The following is a 15,568-nucleotide window of genomic DNA, read 5'->3' as shown; positions in this document are numbered from 1 at the left end:
TGTGTGTGTGCTTCAAACAGTTACACACACACACACAGACAAAACACACACACACAGACTAAAACGTAACCGAGGTAGAGACACTGTAACATGTCATCATATCATAGGACACGGCCCTTCAGCATGTCATGTACTCATATCAGTGCTGTAATTTCTAAATGGTTCAATGTGGATGAAATTAAAGATGACAGTCTGTACTTCAATCTCATAGTCAATGTTTGATTTCAAATCTTAATTTTTGGAGCATAATAGAGCCAAAATAATGAAAAATGCTTCACTGTGCCAATAACTAGGGAGGGCACTGTATGTGTCAGTCTCATAAACTGAGCTGGTCTCTGACAAGCAGAGCCGCGGCGCTCTGTAGGCCTATTTGTGCTGTTGGTTTAAACACATAGAAATCTAGTTTGATAAGATTTGTTTAACCTTTCTATGGCTACTTGGCCTACAATGATTGGGAAAGACAACCAAGCTAATCAACAGGAGAACAGCAGAAAAACAACTAGTTAAATCCCTTACCACAAGATGCTCTATGTTGGGCTTCACTTTCTATCTAATGACCAAAAACTGATAAATAGGCCTTGATATTTAGCTTAATTAAGTGGGTTTGTTATGCGTTGGTTGTTTTTGAAGACATACATGTAGCTAATAACTCCATTATGTTGAATTCTCCAAGGATCAGTTAAAGTAAACTCTCACATAAGATAATAACTTCCAATACTTGGAGAGTTGATTAGCCATTTTAATGACATCTCTTGGGGACAGTTGGGGGCTTATATACGTATAGTGGACAGAGGAGCAGAGATACAGCTGTTGGTGTTACTGCAGGATTCAGGGACAGAGAGTCAGAGAGATAGAGGGATAATCTCTCACACCACCTGAACCTGTGGTGGAACACAGCCAATAGACAGACCCAGACCATCAACTCTACTACCTGAACCTGTGGTGGAACACAGCTAGCACAGAGACCCGGACCATCAACTCTCCCACCTGAACCTGTGGTGGAACACAGCCAACAGACCGACCCTGACCATCAACTCTACTACCTGAACCTGTGGTGGAACACAGCTAGCACAGAGACCCGGACCATCAACTCTCCCACCTGAACCTGTGGTGGAACACAGCCAACAGACCTACCTGGGCCATCAACTCCAGTCAGCTGTGAATCATATCACTGTGCCCAGTAAGTAGGCCTGGGCAATAGAATAGGAATATTCCACATTAAATAGGCAGAGGCTTTATAGTAGAATAGGACTATTCCACATTAAATTGGCATAGGCTTTACAGTAGAATAGGACTATTCCACATTGCATATGCCTAGGCTTTAGAGTAGAATAAGAATATTCCACAATATATAGGGATATGCTATATGGAACAGGACAGTAAATAAGCCTGGGCTGTATGGAAGGCTTGGGCTATAGAGAATAATAGGCCTATTCATTTGTGTTTGTAGTGTTGGTGCTGGTAGCCTAGTGTTTAGAGCATTGTGCAAGTAACCAAAAGGTTGCTTGATCAAATTCATGAGCTGACAAGGTAAAAAGCTGTTGTTCTGCCCCTGAACAAGGCAGTTAACCCACTGTTCCCAGGCCATCATTGTAAATAATAATTTGTTCATAACTGACTTGCCTAGTTAAATAAAGGTTAAATATGAAAAAAAGTTTAAATAAGAATGCAGGATGTATCTAGTTGTTTTGTTTTTCATAGGGTCCGTATGATCCACATATTGTTAAATCTCTCTCTCTCTCTCTGCCTCTCTCCTTTTAGGTTTTACGCATCAACGGAGCAAGCGTTTGTGTTTGCCTGGAGCGCAGGTGTGCGGAACCAGCTCAGCCATGACATTCCTTCGCAGGTTGCAATGGAACGACTCCTCCGTTCTAATCCATCCTCCAGGGTTCTACATCATCGGCTTCACCTCCCTGCCCTTTGCCAACCTCTACTTCATCTTCCTCGCTTTCGTTTACGTGGTGTCGGTCGTGTTCAACACATGTGTGATCTATATAATATCCGTGGACCTTCGCCTCCACAATCCCAAGTATATCGCGGTTGGTAACCTTGCGGTGGTTGATCTGGTGCTGAATACTTGCATTATTCCCGCTATGCTAAAGGCGTTTCTTGCTAAAAACAATTTTGTGCCGTTTAATCTGTGTATGGTACAGATGTATGTGTATTATTCCTTCATATGTATGGAATCGTTCTCCATCGCCGTGCTCGCCTATGACCGTATGATCGCCATATGTTTCCCTCTGAGGCACGGCTCCATCAACACCATGACGAGTATGTCGTGTATTCTTGGTGTCATCTGGTGCTTCTGTCTTGGTATACCGATATTCAGCACAGCCATTATGACCAGGCTGTCCTACTGCGATTCCGTTAACGTCTACAGCTATTTCTGTGATTACGCACCAGTGTTTCGGCTGGCATGTAACGACAACACCCTGCAATGGGCTGTGGCTTCAGTTCTGAGCCTGGCTATCCTCCTCGGCCCACTGTCCTTCATCATTCTGTCATACATGAGTATTCTAATCGCTGTGTTCAGGATGAAAAGCGTTGAGAGTCGTGTGAAAGCGCTGGCCACCTGCACTGAGCACCTCATTCTAGTGGCAGTATTCTTCTTTCCGTTTCTGATTATTTTCATGGTTGGGTTATTAGCGCGCATCAAACCAGACCCTGACCTGCGCGTACTGAGCCTGTCGCTGGCCTCGTGCATCCCGCCCTGTCTCAACCCCATCGTCTACTCTCTGAAAACTAAAGAGATCAAGAGCAAAGTGCTCACCATGTTCAGGAGAATTAAAGTTCAAGTAGTTAACGATTGATCTTTACGCATAGGTTGCTACATACAGTAGGTTGCTACGTGCGTGAAGTCACCATCAAATCAAATGTATTGGGCTGTCCATATCAAGGGGTTGAAATGGGGGGGACATGCACTTGGCGTGTCATTGCTTAAATTTGAGTTTATAATGAGTGAGCAACGTTTTTAATCTATCTTCCAGTTTATTCTCAACATTTTCATTGATTGTCATGATTGTGTCATGGTTGTCCATCTGATGAAGAAGGCCCATCCACACGCACTCCCCCTTGTTAAACACAGAGGTATCACAGAAATGAGTGTCAATGATTTGCATTTCCTTTTCAGCTTTCCTACACATTCTGAAATAACAACACATTTGCTCATCCTAATCCTATGTCATCAACCAAATGTAATCCCTTGAAATGGGCATGGTAGGCTCTATAACCGACTGAATATTCCCAACATCTTCTAGTAATAAAGCAGAAAATCAAACACATACTGTATCTCTGTAATGTTTTACTTTCTTTAAGTTCTGATCTTTAAAGCATGCCAGACTGCAATACGTTGTAAAGAAATAACGTGTATTATTATTATTATTACCATCATCATCATGTGAATTACAAGCCTTGGCTCAAACTGCAGGGTTAGAAACAAGCTCATTTTAGGAGTATAGAATCGTCACAGAATATGTTTCCTTTGGCATGTAACCACACTCCACGTAGTGGCGGCCTGTCATTCAGGGAGGGGGTTGCCTGTTTTGCATGTTATTTTAGAATTAATACGTGTCTCATATCAGTTTGCAAACAATGTAAAATAAAAAGTTTTATTATTGACTTAATAGACCCTCCATAAAAACATGGTCTCTTTTTTGCTTTCTTGAGTAAGGCAGCTCCTAAATGCAGGTGTTTCAGCCTAGCTGTCATGGCCGTCCTGCTCTTCATCTGAAGAGGAGAGGCGAGAAGGATGGGAGGACCAAAATGCGGCGTGGTATGTGTTCATAGTGAATTTTAATAAAGAAAACACTGAAACACACTATACAAAAACAATAAACGATATAACCACCGTGAAGCTAATGAGAACTGTGCTGACACAAGCAATCAACATAGACAATCACCCACAAACAAACAGTGCAACCCAGGCTACCTAAGTATGATTCTCAATCAGAGACAACTAATGACACCTGCCTCTGATTGAGAACCATACTAGGCCGAAACATACAAATCCCCAAATCATAGAAAAACAAACAGACTGCCCACCCCAACTCACGCCCTGACCATACTAAATAAATACAAAACAAAGGAAATAAAGGTCAGAACGTGACACTAGCTCAGTGCTTTCTGTGGTGGTGGGGCAGCCAGCGAAAAATATTGAGCATAGCGGTTGGTAATGTTCTCTAGTTACGCCGTGATTGGCTCAGTATACTGTCACTCATGGGGACAATGTGTCACTGCCAAATCTAAAGGGTAGAGCTTGAAAATTCAAGCCCCTTGGGTACTGAATTAGAGTTACATTAGAAGTGCCCATCCAAGAAGGCTCAAGGTAATTGGCCACAGATAAAATGACGTCAAATCACGTCATATCTACACTAGCTTTCACTGGACTGATCATGTCAACATCATACTTTCAAAATCTTAGCTACCAGTCATCATCGTTAATCAAATCTACAATCTACTGGCAAATCCTTTTTAATCCTTGTCATATGAAGAGAAATAATGAAGAGAAATGACAGATAAAACGTATCTGTGCTCATCGGCCAGAGGACATAAACATTACACAACAAGTTGGAAATCGCAAATTCAACAATGAATGGTTTGGAAGGAATCAGTGGCTAAATGCAAGCATTGCAAAACAATAACTAGCCTGCTATTCAGTGGGAGTGGATGTGTGGTGCCAAATCTGGTTTTAAGGTTTAAGGTTTAAGGAATGTGATGAAAGAAATAAAAGCTGAAATAAATCATTTTGTTGACTATTATTCTGACATTTCACATTCTTAATAAAACGTGGTGATCCTAACTGACCTAAGACAGAGCATTTTTACTAGGATTAAATGTCAGGAATTGTGAAAAACTGAGTTTAAATGTATTTGGCTGGGGTGTATGTAAACTTCCGACTTCAACTGTATGTATACTGTAGCTAAGAAAGTAATACTAAGTGTATGTTGTGTATTAAACTTTCAGTAGCCTATGTGCCTCACCCTAATAATTTGGTAAATTTTCCCCTATTAATTTCGCCTAGTGTTCTGACTTGGTGGTGCACATGTAGCCTATAACTGTTTTAGAGAAATGTAATCATTGAATTTTGTAAGAACATTCATTGTCTGCTTATATGCCCCCTTTATTTAATCTACAGTTCTGACTTGGTGTACAGGGAGAACACTGTAAGAACAGCCCAGGTTCTGAATTCTGTCTCTGTTGTCACGACTTCCGCTGAAGTCGGTCCCTCTCCTTGTTCAGGCGGCGTTCGGCAGTCGAAGTCACTGGTCTTCTAGCCATCGCCCCTCCACCTTTCATTTTCCATTTGTTTTGTCTTGTTTTTCCGCACACCTGGTTCACATTCCCTCATCAGACTAAATGTATATTACCCTCTGTTTCCCCCATGTCTGTATGTGGAATTGTTCTTTGTTGTTCTTTGTGTACGGTGTTACGCTATAGGCTGGCTTGTGCTAGGTTTGTTTCAAACCTAGGTTTGTTTGTTTTGTTTAATCCAGTTCATGATACTGTGGTTGTGCTTTGTGCTGCCTCACCTGTGTCTTTGGGCCAGGGTGTATAATAAACCCATCTGGGCAAGAGGAATACCTATGTGAGAATGCTGTTCATCGACTACAGTTCAGCATTTAACACCATAGTACCCTCCAAACTCGTCATCAAGCTCGAGACCCTGGGTCTCGACCCCGCCCTGTCGAACTGGGTACTGGACTTCCTGAAGGGCCGCCCCCAGGTGGTGAGGGTAGGTAACAACATCTCCACCCCGCTGATCCTCAACAATGGGGCCACACAACGGTGCGTTCTGAGCCCTCACCTGTACTTCCTGTTGACCCAAGACTGCGTGGCCATGCACGCCTCCAACTCAATCATCAAGTTTGCGGATGACACTATAGTGGTAGGCTTGATTACCAACAACGACGAGACGTCCTACAGGGAGGAGGTGTGGGCCCTCGGAGTGTGGTGTCAGGAAAATAACCTCACACTCAATGTCAACAAAACAAAGGAGATGATCGTGGACTTCAGGAAACAGCAGAGGGAGCACCCCCCTATCCACGTCGACGGGACAGTAGTGGAGAGGGTAGTAAGTTTTAAGTTCCTCTGCATACACATCACGGACAAACTGAATTGGTCCACCCACACAGACAGCATTGTGAAAAAGGCTCAGCAGCGCCTCTTCAACCTCAGGAGGCTGAAGAAATTCAGCTTGGCACCAAAAGCACTCACAAACTTCTACAGATGCACAATCGAGAGCATCCTGTTGGGCTGTATCACCGCCTGGTACGGCAACTGCTCCGCCCACAACCGCAAGGCTCTCCAGAGGGTAGTGAGGTCTGCACAACGCATCACCGGGGGCAAACTACCTGCCCTCCAGGACACCTACACCACCCTATGTCAGAGGAAGGCCACAAAGATCATCAAGGACAACATCCACCCGAGCCACTGCCTGTTCACCCCGCTATCATCCAGAAGGCGAGGTCAGTACAGGTGCATCAAAGCAGGGACCGAGAGACTGAAAAACAGCTTCTATCTTAAGGCCATCAGACTGTTAAACAGCCACCACTAATGTTGAGTGGCTGTTGCCAACATACTGACTCAACTACAGCTCACTTCAATAATGGAAATGGATGGAAATTGATGTAGAAAATGTATCACTAGCCACTTTAAACAATGCCACTTAATATAATGTTTACATACCCTACATTACTCATCTCATATGTATATACTGTACTCGGTACCATCTACTGTATCTTGCCTATGCCGCTCTGTACCATCACTCATTCATATATCTTTATGTACATATTATTTTTCCCTTTACACTTGTGGGTGTGTATTAGGTAGTAGTTGTGAAATTGTTAGGTTAGATTACTTGTTGGTTATTACTGCATTGTCGGAACTAGAAGCACAAGCATTTCACTACACTCGCATTAACATCTGCTAACCATGTGTATGTGACCAATACAATTAGATTAGATTTGATTTATAGAACTCTGCAACAACAGAATTCCAGAACTCTGAGTAAGACAAGAACAATGCCATTCCAGAGCAGAGTTGAGTCCGATTTTGTTTATACCTAAAGTAAGGCACATTTCTATTCTCTAATCTAATTAAAAACCGTGCTTTAAATAAAACAATGTTTTGGTCAATGGTGGTTCTAATGGGACCAATTATTTCATCCTATTAAAAAACCATACCTTCTCCCTGCAATTTGGGTAAAACAAGTATATGAGGTGAAATCCATTGTAATAGTTTATTACTGTAAAAATAAGAAAATAATTTAACTGCAACGTAAACGGAACATCCTCACAAAATACAACACATCAGCATTTCTTAAAAACTAGTTCAATCACTAGCTTCTTGTAAAGAGCCTGCAGGCAGCCCAACCAGTGTGTGTGTGTGTGTGTGTGTGTGTGAGAGAGAAACAGCCAGTCAGCTACTCATCCAGATGTCAGTTCTAAACTGCTATATGAGCATTTTGATCACTTTGCTTCATAAAAGATGCTGATTGTTGACCATTCATACTGCTCCTTCCTCCTCACCTCTCTACATAAATATTAGATAACCCCAACTCAGGGGATTGGGGTTCTACACACAATACCCCATAATGACAAAGCAAAAACAGGTTTTGAGAAATGTTTGCACATTTTTACAAATAAAAAACTGAACTACTATATTTACATACTGTAAGTATTAAAACCCTTCACTCAAAACTTTGTTGAAGCACTTTTGGCTTCATGTCCAATCATGTCCAATCAACTGAATTTAGCACAGTTGTAGAAACATCTGAATAGTTATGTAAATAAGGTATTTCTGATTTTTTTGTAATACATTTTCTACATTTCTAAAAAACCTGTTCTCTTTGTTATTATGTTGTATTGTGTGTAGATTGATGAGGTGGGACAAATAATTTAATTCATTTTAGAATAAGGCTGTAACGTAACAAAATGTGGAAACAGTCAAGGGGTCTGAATACTTTCCGAATGCACTGTACTTAACCTAATGTATACGTATAGGCCTAACAGAACACATTGTAAACAATATTAACGGACACAAGGTATCAATGTCTGGGTATAGAAAGACCAGTCAGTCCCCGTGAGAATGAGGGATATTCTATTGGTTCTAATTCTAATTTTCAAAACCTTCTATTTCTCTGTTGTTTACTGTCTCAGTCAGCCAATAATGAAACAGAAAGGACACAGAGCAGCACAATGTGTCCCGTGAGGCTAGAGGTTGTATATGGGCTGAATCCTCAAGATGGTGCCCATGCACAACGAGAGGAAATGATTAGCATACTTTAATGAACAGATCTCTCAGAGGGTGCCCTGGGGAAGCCTATATTCAGTTGGGTGAAATATGCATCCTGCATAGGCTCCCTTGGAAGATGCAACTGTTTCAGCAACCAGTTTCATACATTTATTTGGTACTTTTTCTATGTATTATAAACAAGTATTTGAGTACAGTGGCTAGAGTACAATAATTCTTATTTAGCCTAGTTTGCCTTTGTTACAAGTTACTATTCTGGCAAATTGCAGTGCCCTCAGAATGTATTCACGCCCCTATACTTTTTCCACATTTTGTTAGGTGTGTTAGAGCCAGAATTTAAAATTGATAAAAATGTACATTTTGTGTCACTGACCTATTCATAATTTCCCTTAATGTCAAAGTGGAAATGTGTTTTTAGAAATTAAAAGCTGAAATGTATTGAGTCTAAGTATTCAACCCCTTTGTTATGACAAGCCTAAATAAGTTCAGGAGTAAAAATGTGCTTAACAAGTTGCATTGACTGTGTGCAATAATAGTGTTTCACATGATTTCTGAACAACCACGTCATCTCTGTAACACACACACAATTATCTGTAAGGTCCCTCAGTCGAGCTGTAAATTTCAAACATTGATTCAACCACAAAGACCAGATAGGTTTTCCAAAGCCTCACAAAGGGCACCTATTGGTAGAAATGGGTAGAAAAAAAGCAGACATTGAATATCCATTTGAGCTTGGTGAAGTTATTACTCTTTGGATGGTGTATCAAGACACCCAGTCACTGCAAAGATGCAGGAGTCCTTCCTAACTCAGTTGCCGGAGAGGAAGGAAACCATTCAGGGATTTTACCATAAGGCCAATTGTGACTAAAACAGTTATATAGTTTAATGGCTCTGTCAGGAGAAAACACTGTAGTTACTCCACCATACTAACCTAAATGACAGAGTTAAAAGGAGGAAGCCTGTACAGAAGAAAAATATTCCAAAACATACATCCTTTTTGCAATAAGGAAACACAGTAAAACTGCAAAGAAATTGGCAAAGAAATTCACTTTATGTCCTGAATACAACGTGTTTGGGGCAAATCCCACACATCACTTTGTACCACTTCATATTTTCAAGCATGGTGGTGCTGGATCATGTTATGGGTATGCTGGTCATTGGCAAGGAATAGGGAGTTTTTTTAGGATAAAAATACATGGAATAGAGCTACTGTAAGAACATGCATAACCCTTGAGGAAAACCTTGTTCAGTCTGCTTTCCAACAGACACTGAGTGACAAATTCAACTTTCAGCACAACAATAATCTAAAATAAAAGGCTAAATATACACTGGAGTTGCTTACAATGATAACATTGAATGTTACTGAGTGGCCTAGTTACAGTTGACTTAAATTACTTTGAAAATATATGGCAAGACTTGGAAATGGCTGTCCAGCAATGTTCAACAACCAACTTGACAGAGCTTGAAGAACTTTAAAAAGAACGTGCAAATATTGTACAATTCAGGTGTGCAAAGCTCTTAGAGACTTACCCAGAAAGACTCACTGCTGTAATCGCTGCCATAGGGGATTCTAACATATATTGACTCAGGAGTGTGAATACTAATGTAAATTAGATATGTCTGTATGAAATCTTCAATAAATGTCCAAAAATAATGTCACTTTTTGTCATTGTTAAGAATCCCTTTGGCCCGGCAGTTTAGGGGGGGGTGTTAACGAGAACCGTAACATAACTCATGCAATGTATAATAGTGACAAAGTAACAATGAGAATGAAAAACACCCACAGGCAACTAAATTACCTTCAAACACTCAGGGTTTATTTGGTAAAGGGGGGGGGTGTAGACTAGCCTACTTCAATCCAGCTAACTAACCAAAAATACAGTGGGTCGTCCGCCCAGTTCTACCTAGAGTTCTTAGACAAAGTAGTCGCCATGGGTGACTTATCTTGGTTCCCCCCTTTTCCCACCATCAAACAAACACCATAACAAAATAACAAAACTCACAGGTGGGGACAAAGTGACATGTATTTGCAAAAACAAAACCAGAGAACTACCGAGAGATTGACAGAGAGATGGAGCTCCAGAGTAAACAACTGAATTGGTTTTTAAACCAAGGGAAAGGGGATGTGATTGGGTAATGGATGTAGATGTAATGTAGATGGTGAGAGAAAAAACATTGATTTAATAAATGTTTTATTCAGGCTGTAACAGAACAACATGTGGAATAAGTCAAGAGGTATAAATAGTATTAGAAGGCACTGTTTGCTACCACAAAGTTTCTTAACATCCTGTACTGTCTTTGACGCCACGGTGCCTCGGAAACAATGTGTCCAAAGTAAGCCTCCACCTGCCCTGTCCGTTCTGTAAAGACGTCCCCTATGTTATGAAATCCACGGGGGGGTAACATGAATGTGAATGTTCAGCGGCTCAAGGTATTCAATTCAAGGATTCAAATTCCAAGTAGCTACTGCTTTCAAAAAAGTAGATCATTATAATGTATTTGAATGATTTGTATGACTTCTGTTCCCTGATGTTAATGGAGGTCATTTTTAGGCTGTGCAGTTGATTGTGATGTTAAGTTATCTAGCTTACTAACCGAGTGGTGCAGAAGTCTAAGACACCGCATTTCAGTGCATGAGGCATCAATACAGTCCCTGGTTTGAATCCAGGCTGTATCACATCCGGCTGTGATTGGGAGGCGCACAATTGGCCCAGCGTCATCCAGGTTTGGCCGGAGTAGGCCGTCATTGTAAATAACAATTTGTTCTTAACTGACGTGCATAGTTAAATAAAGGTAGAAAAAAATGCTTTTGGATTTAGTGAATGGCTTCAGGATCATTTTGTTTACTCATCAAAGTATAGATGTTGCCAGAATGCCAACAAACTTCTCTCTCTGTGTGCGCAAGCGGTCGTTGATCCACAATTTGAAAGAAATGACCTTTGAGCACTTTGATGATCGCCGGACTAGCGTTGGACAATGCGCATGTGTTGTATCAGCTCTATGAAATGTATCAGCTCTATGAAATGTATCAGCTCTATGAAATGTATCAGCTCTATGAAATGTATCAGCTCTATGAAATGTATCAGCTCTATGAAATGTATCAGCTCTATGAAATGTATCAGCTCTATGAAATGTATCAGCTCTATGAAATGCATTGTAACAGCTCTATGAAATGTATCAGCTCTATAAAATGTATCAGCTCTATGAAATGTATCAGCTCTATAAAATGTATCAGCTCTATAAAATGTATCAGCTCTATGAAATGTATCAGCTCTATAAAATGTATCAGCTCTATGAAATGTATCAGCTCTATAAAATGTATCAGCTCTATAAAATGTATCAGCTCTATGAAATGTATCAGCTCTATGAAATGTATCAGCTCTATGAAATGTATCAGCTCTATGAAATGCATTGTAACAGCTCTATGAAATGCAATGTATCAGCTCTATGAAATGTATCAGCTCTATGAAATGCATTGTATCAGCTCTATGAAATGTATCAGCTCTATGAAATGTATCAGCTCTATGAAATGTATCAGCTCTATGAAATGTATCAGCTCTATGAAATGTATCAGCTCTATAAAATGCATTGTAACAGCTCTATGAAATGTATCAGCTCTATGAAATGCATTGTATCAGCTCTATGAAATGCATTGTATCAGCTCTATGAAATGTATCAGCTCTATGAAATGCATTGTATCAGCTCTATGAAATGTATCAGCTCTATGAAATGTATCAGCTCTATGAAATGTATCAGCTCTATGAAATGTATCAGCTCTATGAAATGTATCAGCTCTATGAAATGTATCAGCTCTATGAAATGTATCAGCTCTATGAAATGTATCAGCTCTATGAAATGTATCAGCTCTATGAAATGTATCAGCTCTATGAAATGTATCAGCTCTATGAAATGTATCAGCTCTATGAAATGTATCAGCTCTATGAAATGCATTGTATCAGCTCTATGAAATGCGTATCCAACGAAGGCCAATGGCCCAGAGCTAGCCATGAGGCTGATTAGCTTGTAAGTTAGCTAGGAGGACAACCAAACAATGGTGTGTTTACACCAATGATGTATATAAACTCTGGATTGTTGAGGCTGTGCGTGTCAACAAGAGGCTTCGAAGCCGCCAGTCGGCAATATCTGAACACCTTTAGAAGAAGCAGTCCTCCATAGAAATGAATGGAATTCTACAGTATTTCAATTAAATGTTTCAAGGACAATTACATGTATTTAAGCATTTCTTGGATCTTGTGCCAAGATAGAGGCATGGTGGCTTCAACACAGCGCCCCCTATCAGTGATTTAGTGTATATATAAATCATTGATTCACCATTTGTGTATGTAAGCATAAATGACCCAGTTATGCAGCCAAATAACCTCAACTCCATTTTTTACCACAAAACTACACTATTCTGTACTTTCAGGCTTTTCTTTTGTTGCTGAAATCAGCAGCTTAAAAGATCATTTTACGTAACGTCGGAGCTCCAGTCCACCCACAGTTGTCATCAAAATAAAAGTTTGTTACATTTCGCCTGCAGCGTTGAGAGAAACATGTACTGGGAGTTAAACAGCGTGGAACGTAATGTATTCATTAGTGCACAGTAGCAAAACATTTCACAACGTAAACATTTTCGCAATGAAAACAAGAGTTTTTATTGGACCCTTTAGTATCTCACCATTTCGTTCTGTTTGCTTCCGTTTGGTTCTTAGTGAATACACCCCAGAGCTCATTCATGACATAGTCTTTCTCTACTCCAATCCCTCTAACTCCCCTCTCAGACAGAGCTGCCTCGCAAAGTTGTTTTTATTCATTTGGAGATATTAAACCAAATAGATCACCGTCTTTCTTTGTCTTATTTTAACTTCTACCAATCAAATTCCCCCTTTTTGTTTAGTTCAATGCAGGGCCTTCAGTACAGTCCCACATGTTGTTACAGACGCAATCCACAAGGTGGCAGTATGACCTCAGTTTTATCTGAGCAAGGAGAAGGAAATGTATCAATCACAGCCACACTCTCAGTCACATTAAAATGAGAGACTCGGATTGAATGGAGGGGACGACAACACAGTTTCATCTTGAAAAAATGGTATTTATCCCATTGTTTTCCGTCAAAGATCATACTGAGTGTGTAAAATCCACAATCGTAGCACCCAACCTCCTTCCCAACCTCTCATCTCTTAGCAACAGCTGTGTTCACCTTGCTTTCTTGTACAGCTTTCTCATAACTCCCCATCTTTAAGTAGCGAGGAATTCAGACCCAAGTTACATAAATTGAACTTCTTTTTTTATGTACCTTTCTCTCCACGTATTCTGACCATGAAATGAAGCAGGAAGGGAAAGATTCCTAAGGGAAACGTGTGAGCAAGGTATTCGTTTGGGGTGGAGATGCAGAAATTGAGGTTCGTCAGAAGTGTGTCTAGAGATATGCTGTGTTCTGACCTTGATTTCAGCAAACTGTCAACATGACAGGTATTTCAGCCTCTTTTCCATAGTGAAATATAAATAGCTGGGTCATTATTCCACATTTTTATTCTAGGCCTATGGCTTCTTAATTTGCTGGAGTAACATTTGGAGACCCAAGCTGAGGCTGTAGCCCAGCGGTATCACACTCATTCCATGGAGGGCCTAGTGTCTGTGAGGTTTTGTTTCTTTCTTTCAGTGAAGACCAGGCACGGTGAGTTCTTTACTAACTCATCAGTCAAGTCAAAGAGAGAAGCGAAAAAACACTCGTCCCTTCGTGGAATGAGTTTGACACGCACTGTAGCCTACGGAACCTGTGTGCACAGACAGTAGCACCAAACCTACTGAGTTAATTTAGTTGATTAATGCGCTATAGATTGTTTTAATTATATGCACAGACTTTTTTTTTAACCATTTCTAGCGTATTCAATACTATCCGCTATATCAATATTAGGCCTAATCGCCCAACATCAGTGCCCGACCTCACTAATGCTCTTGTGGCTGAATGGAAGCAAGTCCTCTCAGCAATGTTCCAACATCTAGTGGAAAGCCTTCCTAGAATACTGGAGGCTGTTATAGCAGCAATGTTCCAACATCTAGTGGAAAGCCTTCCCAGAAGAGTGGAGGCTGTTATAGCAGCAATGTTCCAACATCTAGTGGAAAGCCTTCCCAGAAGAGTGGAGGCTGTTATAGCAGCAATGTTCCAACATCTAGTGGAAAGCCTTCCCAGAAGAGTGGAGGCTGTTATAGCAGCAATGTTCCAACATCTAGTGGAAAGCCTTCCCAGAATACTGGAGGCTGTTATAGCAGCAATGTTCCAACATCTAGTGGAAAGCCTTCCCAGAAGACTGAGGCTGTTATAGCAGCAATGTTCCAACATCTAGTGGAAAGCCTTCCCAGAATAGTAGAGGCTGTTATAGCAGCAATGTTCCAACATCTAGTGGAAAGCCTTCCCAGAATAGTGGAGGCTGTTATAGCAGCAATGTTGCAACATCTAGTGGAAAGCCTTCCTAGAATACTGGAGGCTGTTATAGCAGCAATTTTCCAACATCTAGTGGAAAGCCTTCCCAGAAGAGTGGAGGCTGTTATAGCAGCAATGTTGCAACATCTAGTGGAAAGCCTTCCTAGAATACTGGAGGCTGTTATAGCAGCAATGTTCCAACATCTAGTGGAAAGCCTTCCCAGAAGACTGGAGGCTGTTATAGCAGCAATGTTCCAACATCTAGTGGAAAGCCTTCCCAGAATAGTAGAGGCTGTTATAGCAGCAATGTTCCAACATCTAGTGGAAAGCCTTCCCAGAATAGTGGAGGCTGTTATAGCAGCAATGTTGCAACATCTAGTGGAAAGCCTTCCTAGAATACTGGAGGCTGTTATAGCAGCAATTTTCCAACATCTAGTGGAAAGCCTTCCCAGAAGAGTGGAGGCTGTTATAGCAGCAATGTTCCAACATCTAGGGGAAAGCCTTCCTAGAAGACTGGAGGCTGTTATAGCAGCAATGTTCCAACATCTAGCGGAAAGCCTTCCCAGAAGAGTGGAGGCTGTTATAGCAGCAATGTTCCAACATCTAGCCGAAAGCCTTCCCAGAAGAGTGGAGGCTGTTATAGCAGCAATGTTCCAACATCTAGCCGAAAGCCTTCCCAGAAGAGTGGAGGCTGTTACAGCAGCAAAGGGGGGGTGGACCAACACCATATTAATGGCCATGATTTTGGAATGAGATGTTCGACGAGCAGTCCACATACTTTTGATCATGTAGTGTATATAGAGCATGTGACCTTTATCAGAAAACAGAAAGCAAAGTACTTATTTGTGCTTTGAGGCGTTATGCCTTTTTAGGGCTTATAAGATCCAACTTATC

General features: G+C 40.9%; 1 protein-coding gene across 1 annotated transcript; it reads left to right on the top strand.

Moving 5' to 3' along the window:
- The first annotated feature begins 1,774 nt into the window (after window positions 1-1,774).
- On the top strand, window positions 1,775-3,242 carry LOC112230628 (olfactory receptor 2AT4-like). Its single transcript, XM_024396901.2, has one exon. It carries the CDS (start codon window positions 1,830-1,832, stop codon window positions 2,808-2,810), a length of 981 nt encoding a protein of 326 aa, XP_024252669.2. The 5' UTR covers window positions 1,775-1,829; the 3' UTR covers window positions 2,811-3,242.
- Window positions 3,243-15,568: the final 12,326 nt, after the last annotated feature.

Source organism: Oncorhynchus tshawytscha, linkage group LG33, assembly GCF_018296145.1.
Source record: "Oncorhynchus tshawytscha isolate Ot180627B linkage group LG33, Otsh_v2.0, whole genome shotgun sequence".
NCBI classification, from domain to species: domain Eukaryota; kingdom Metazoa; phylum Chordata; class Actinopteri; order Salmoniformes; family Salmonidae; genus Oncorhynchus; species Oncorhynchus tshawytscha.
The sequence above is the reverse complement of the archived record's forward strand: the minus strand, read 5'-3'. Positions and strand labels throughout refer to the sequence as shown.

What these genes read in the sequence shown, in the direction of transcription:
- LOC112230628 (XM_024396901.2), top strand. Translation starts at nt 1,830, where the DNA reads ATGACATTCCTTCGCAGGTTGCAATGGAACGACTCCTCCGTTCTAATC.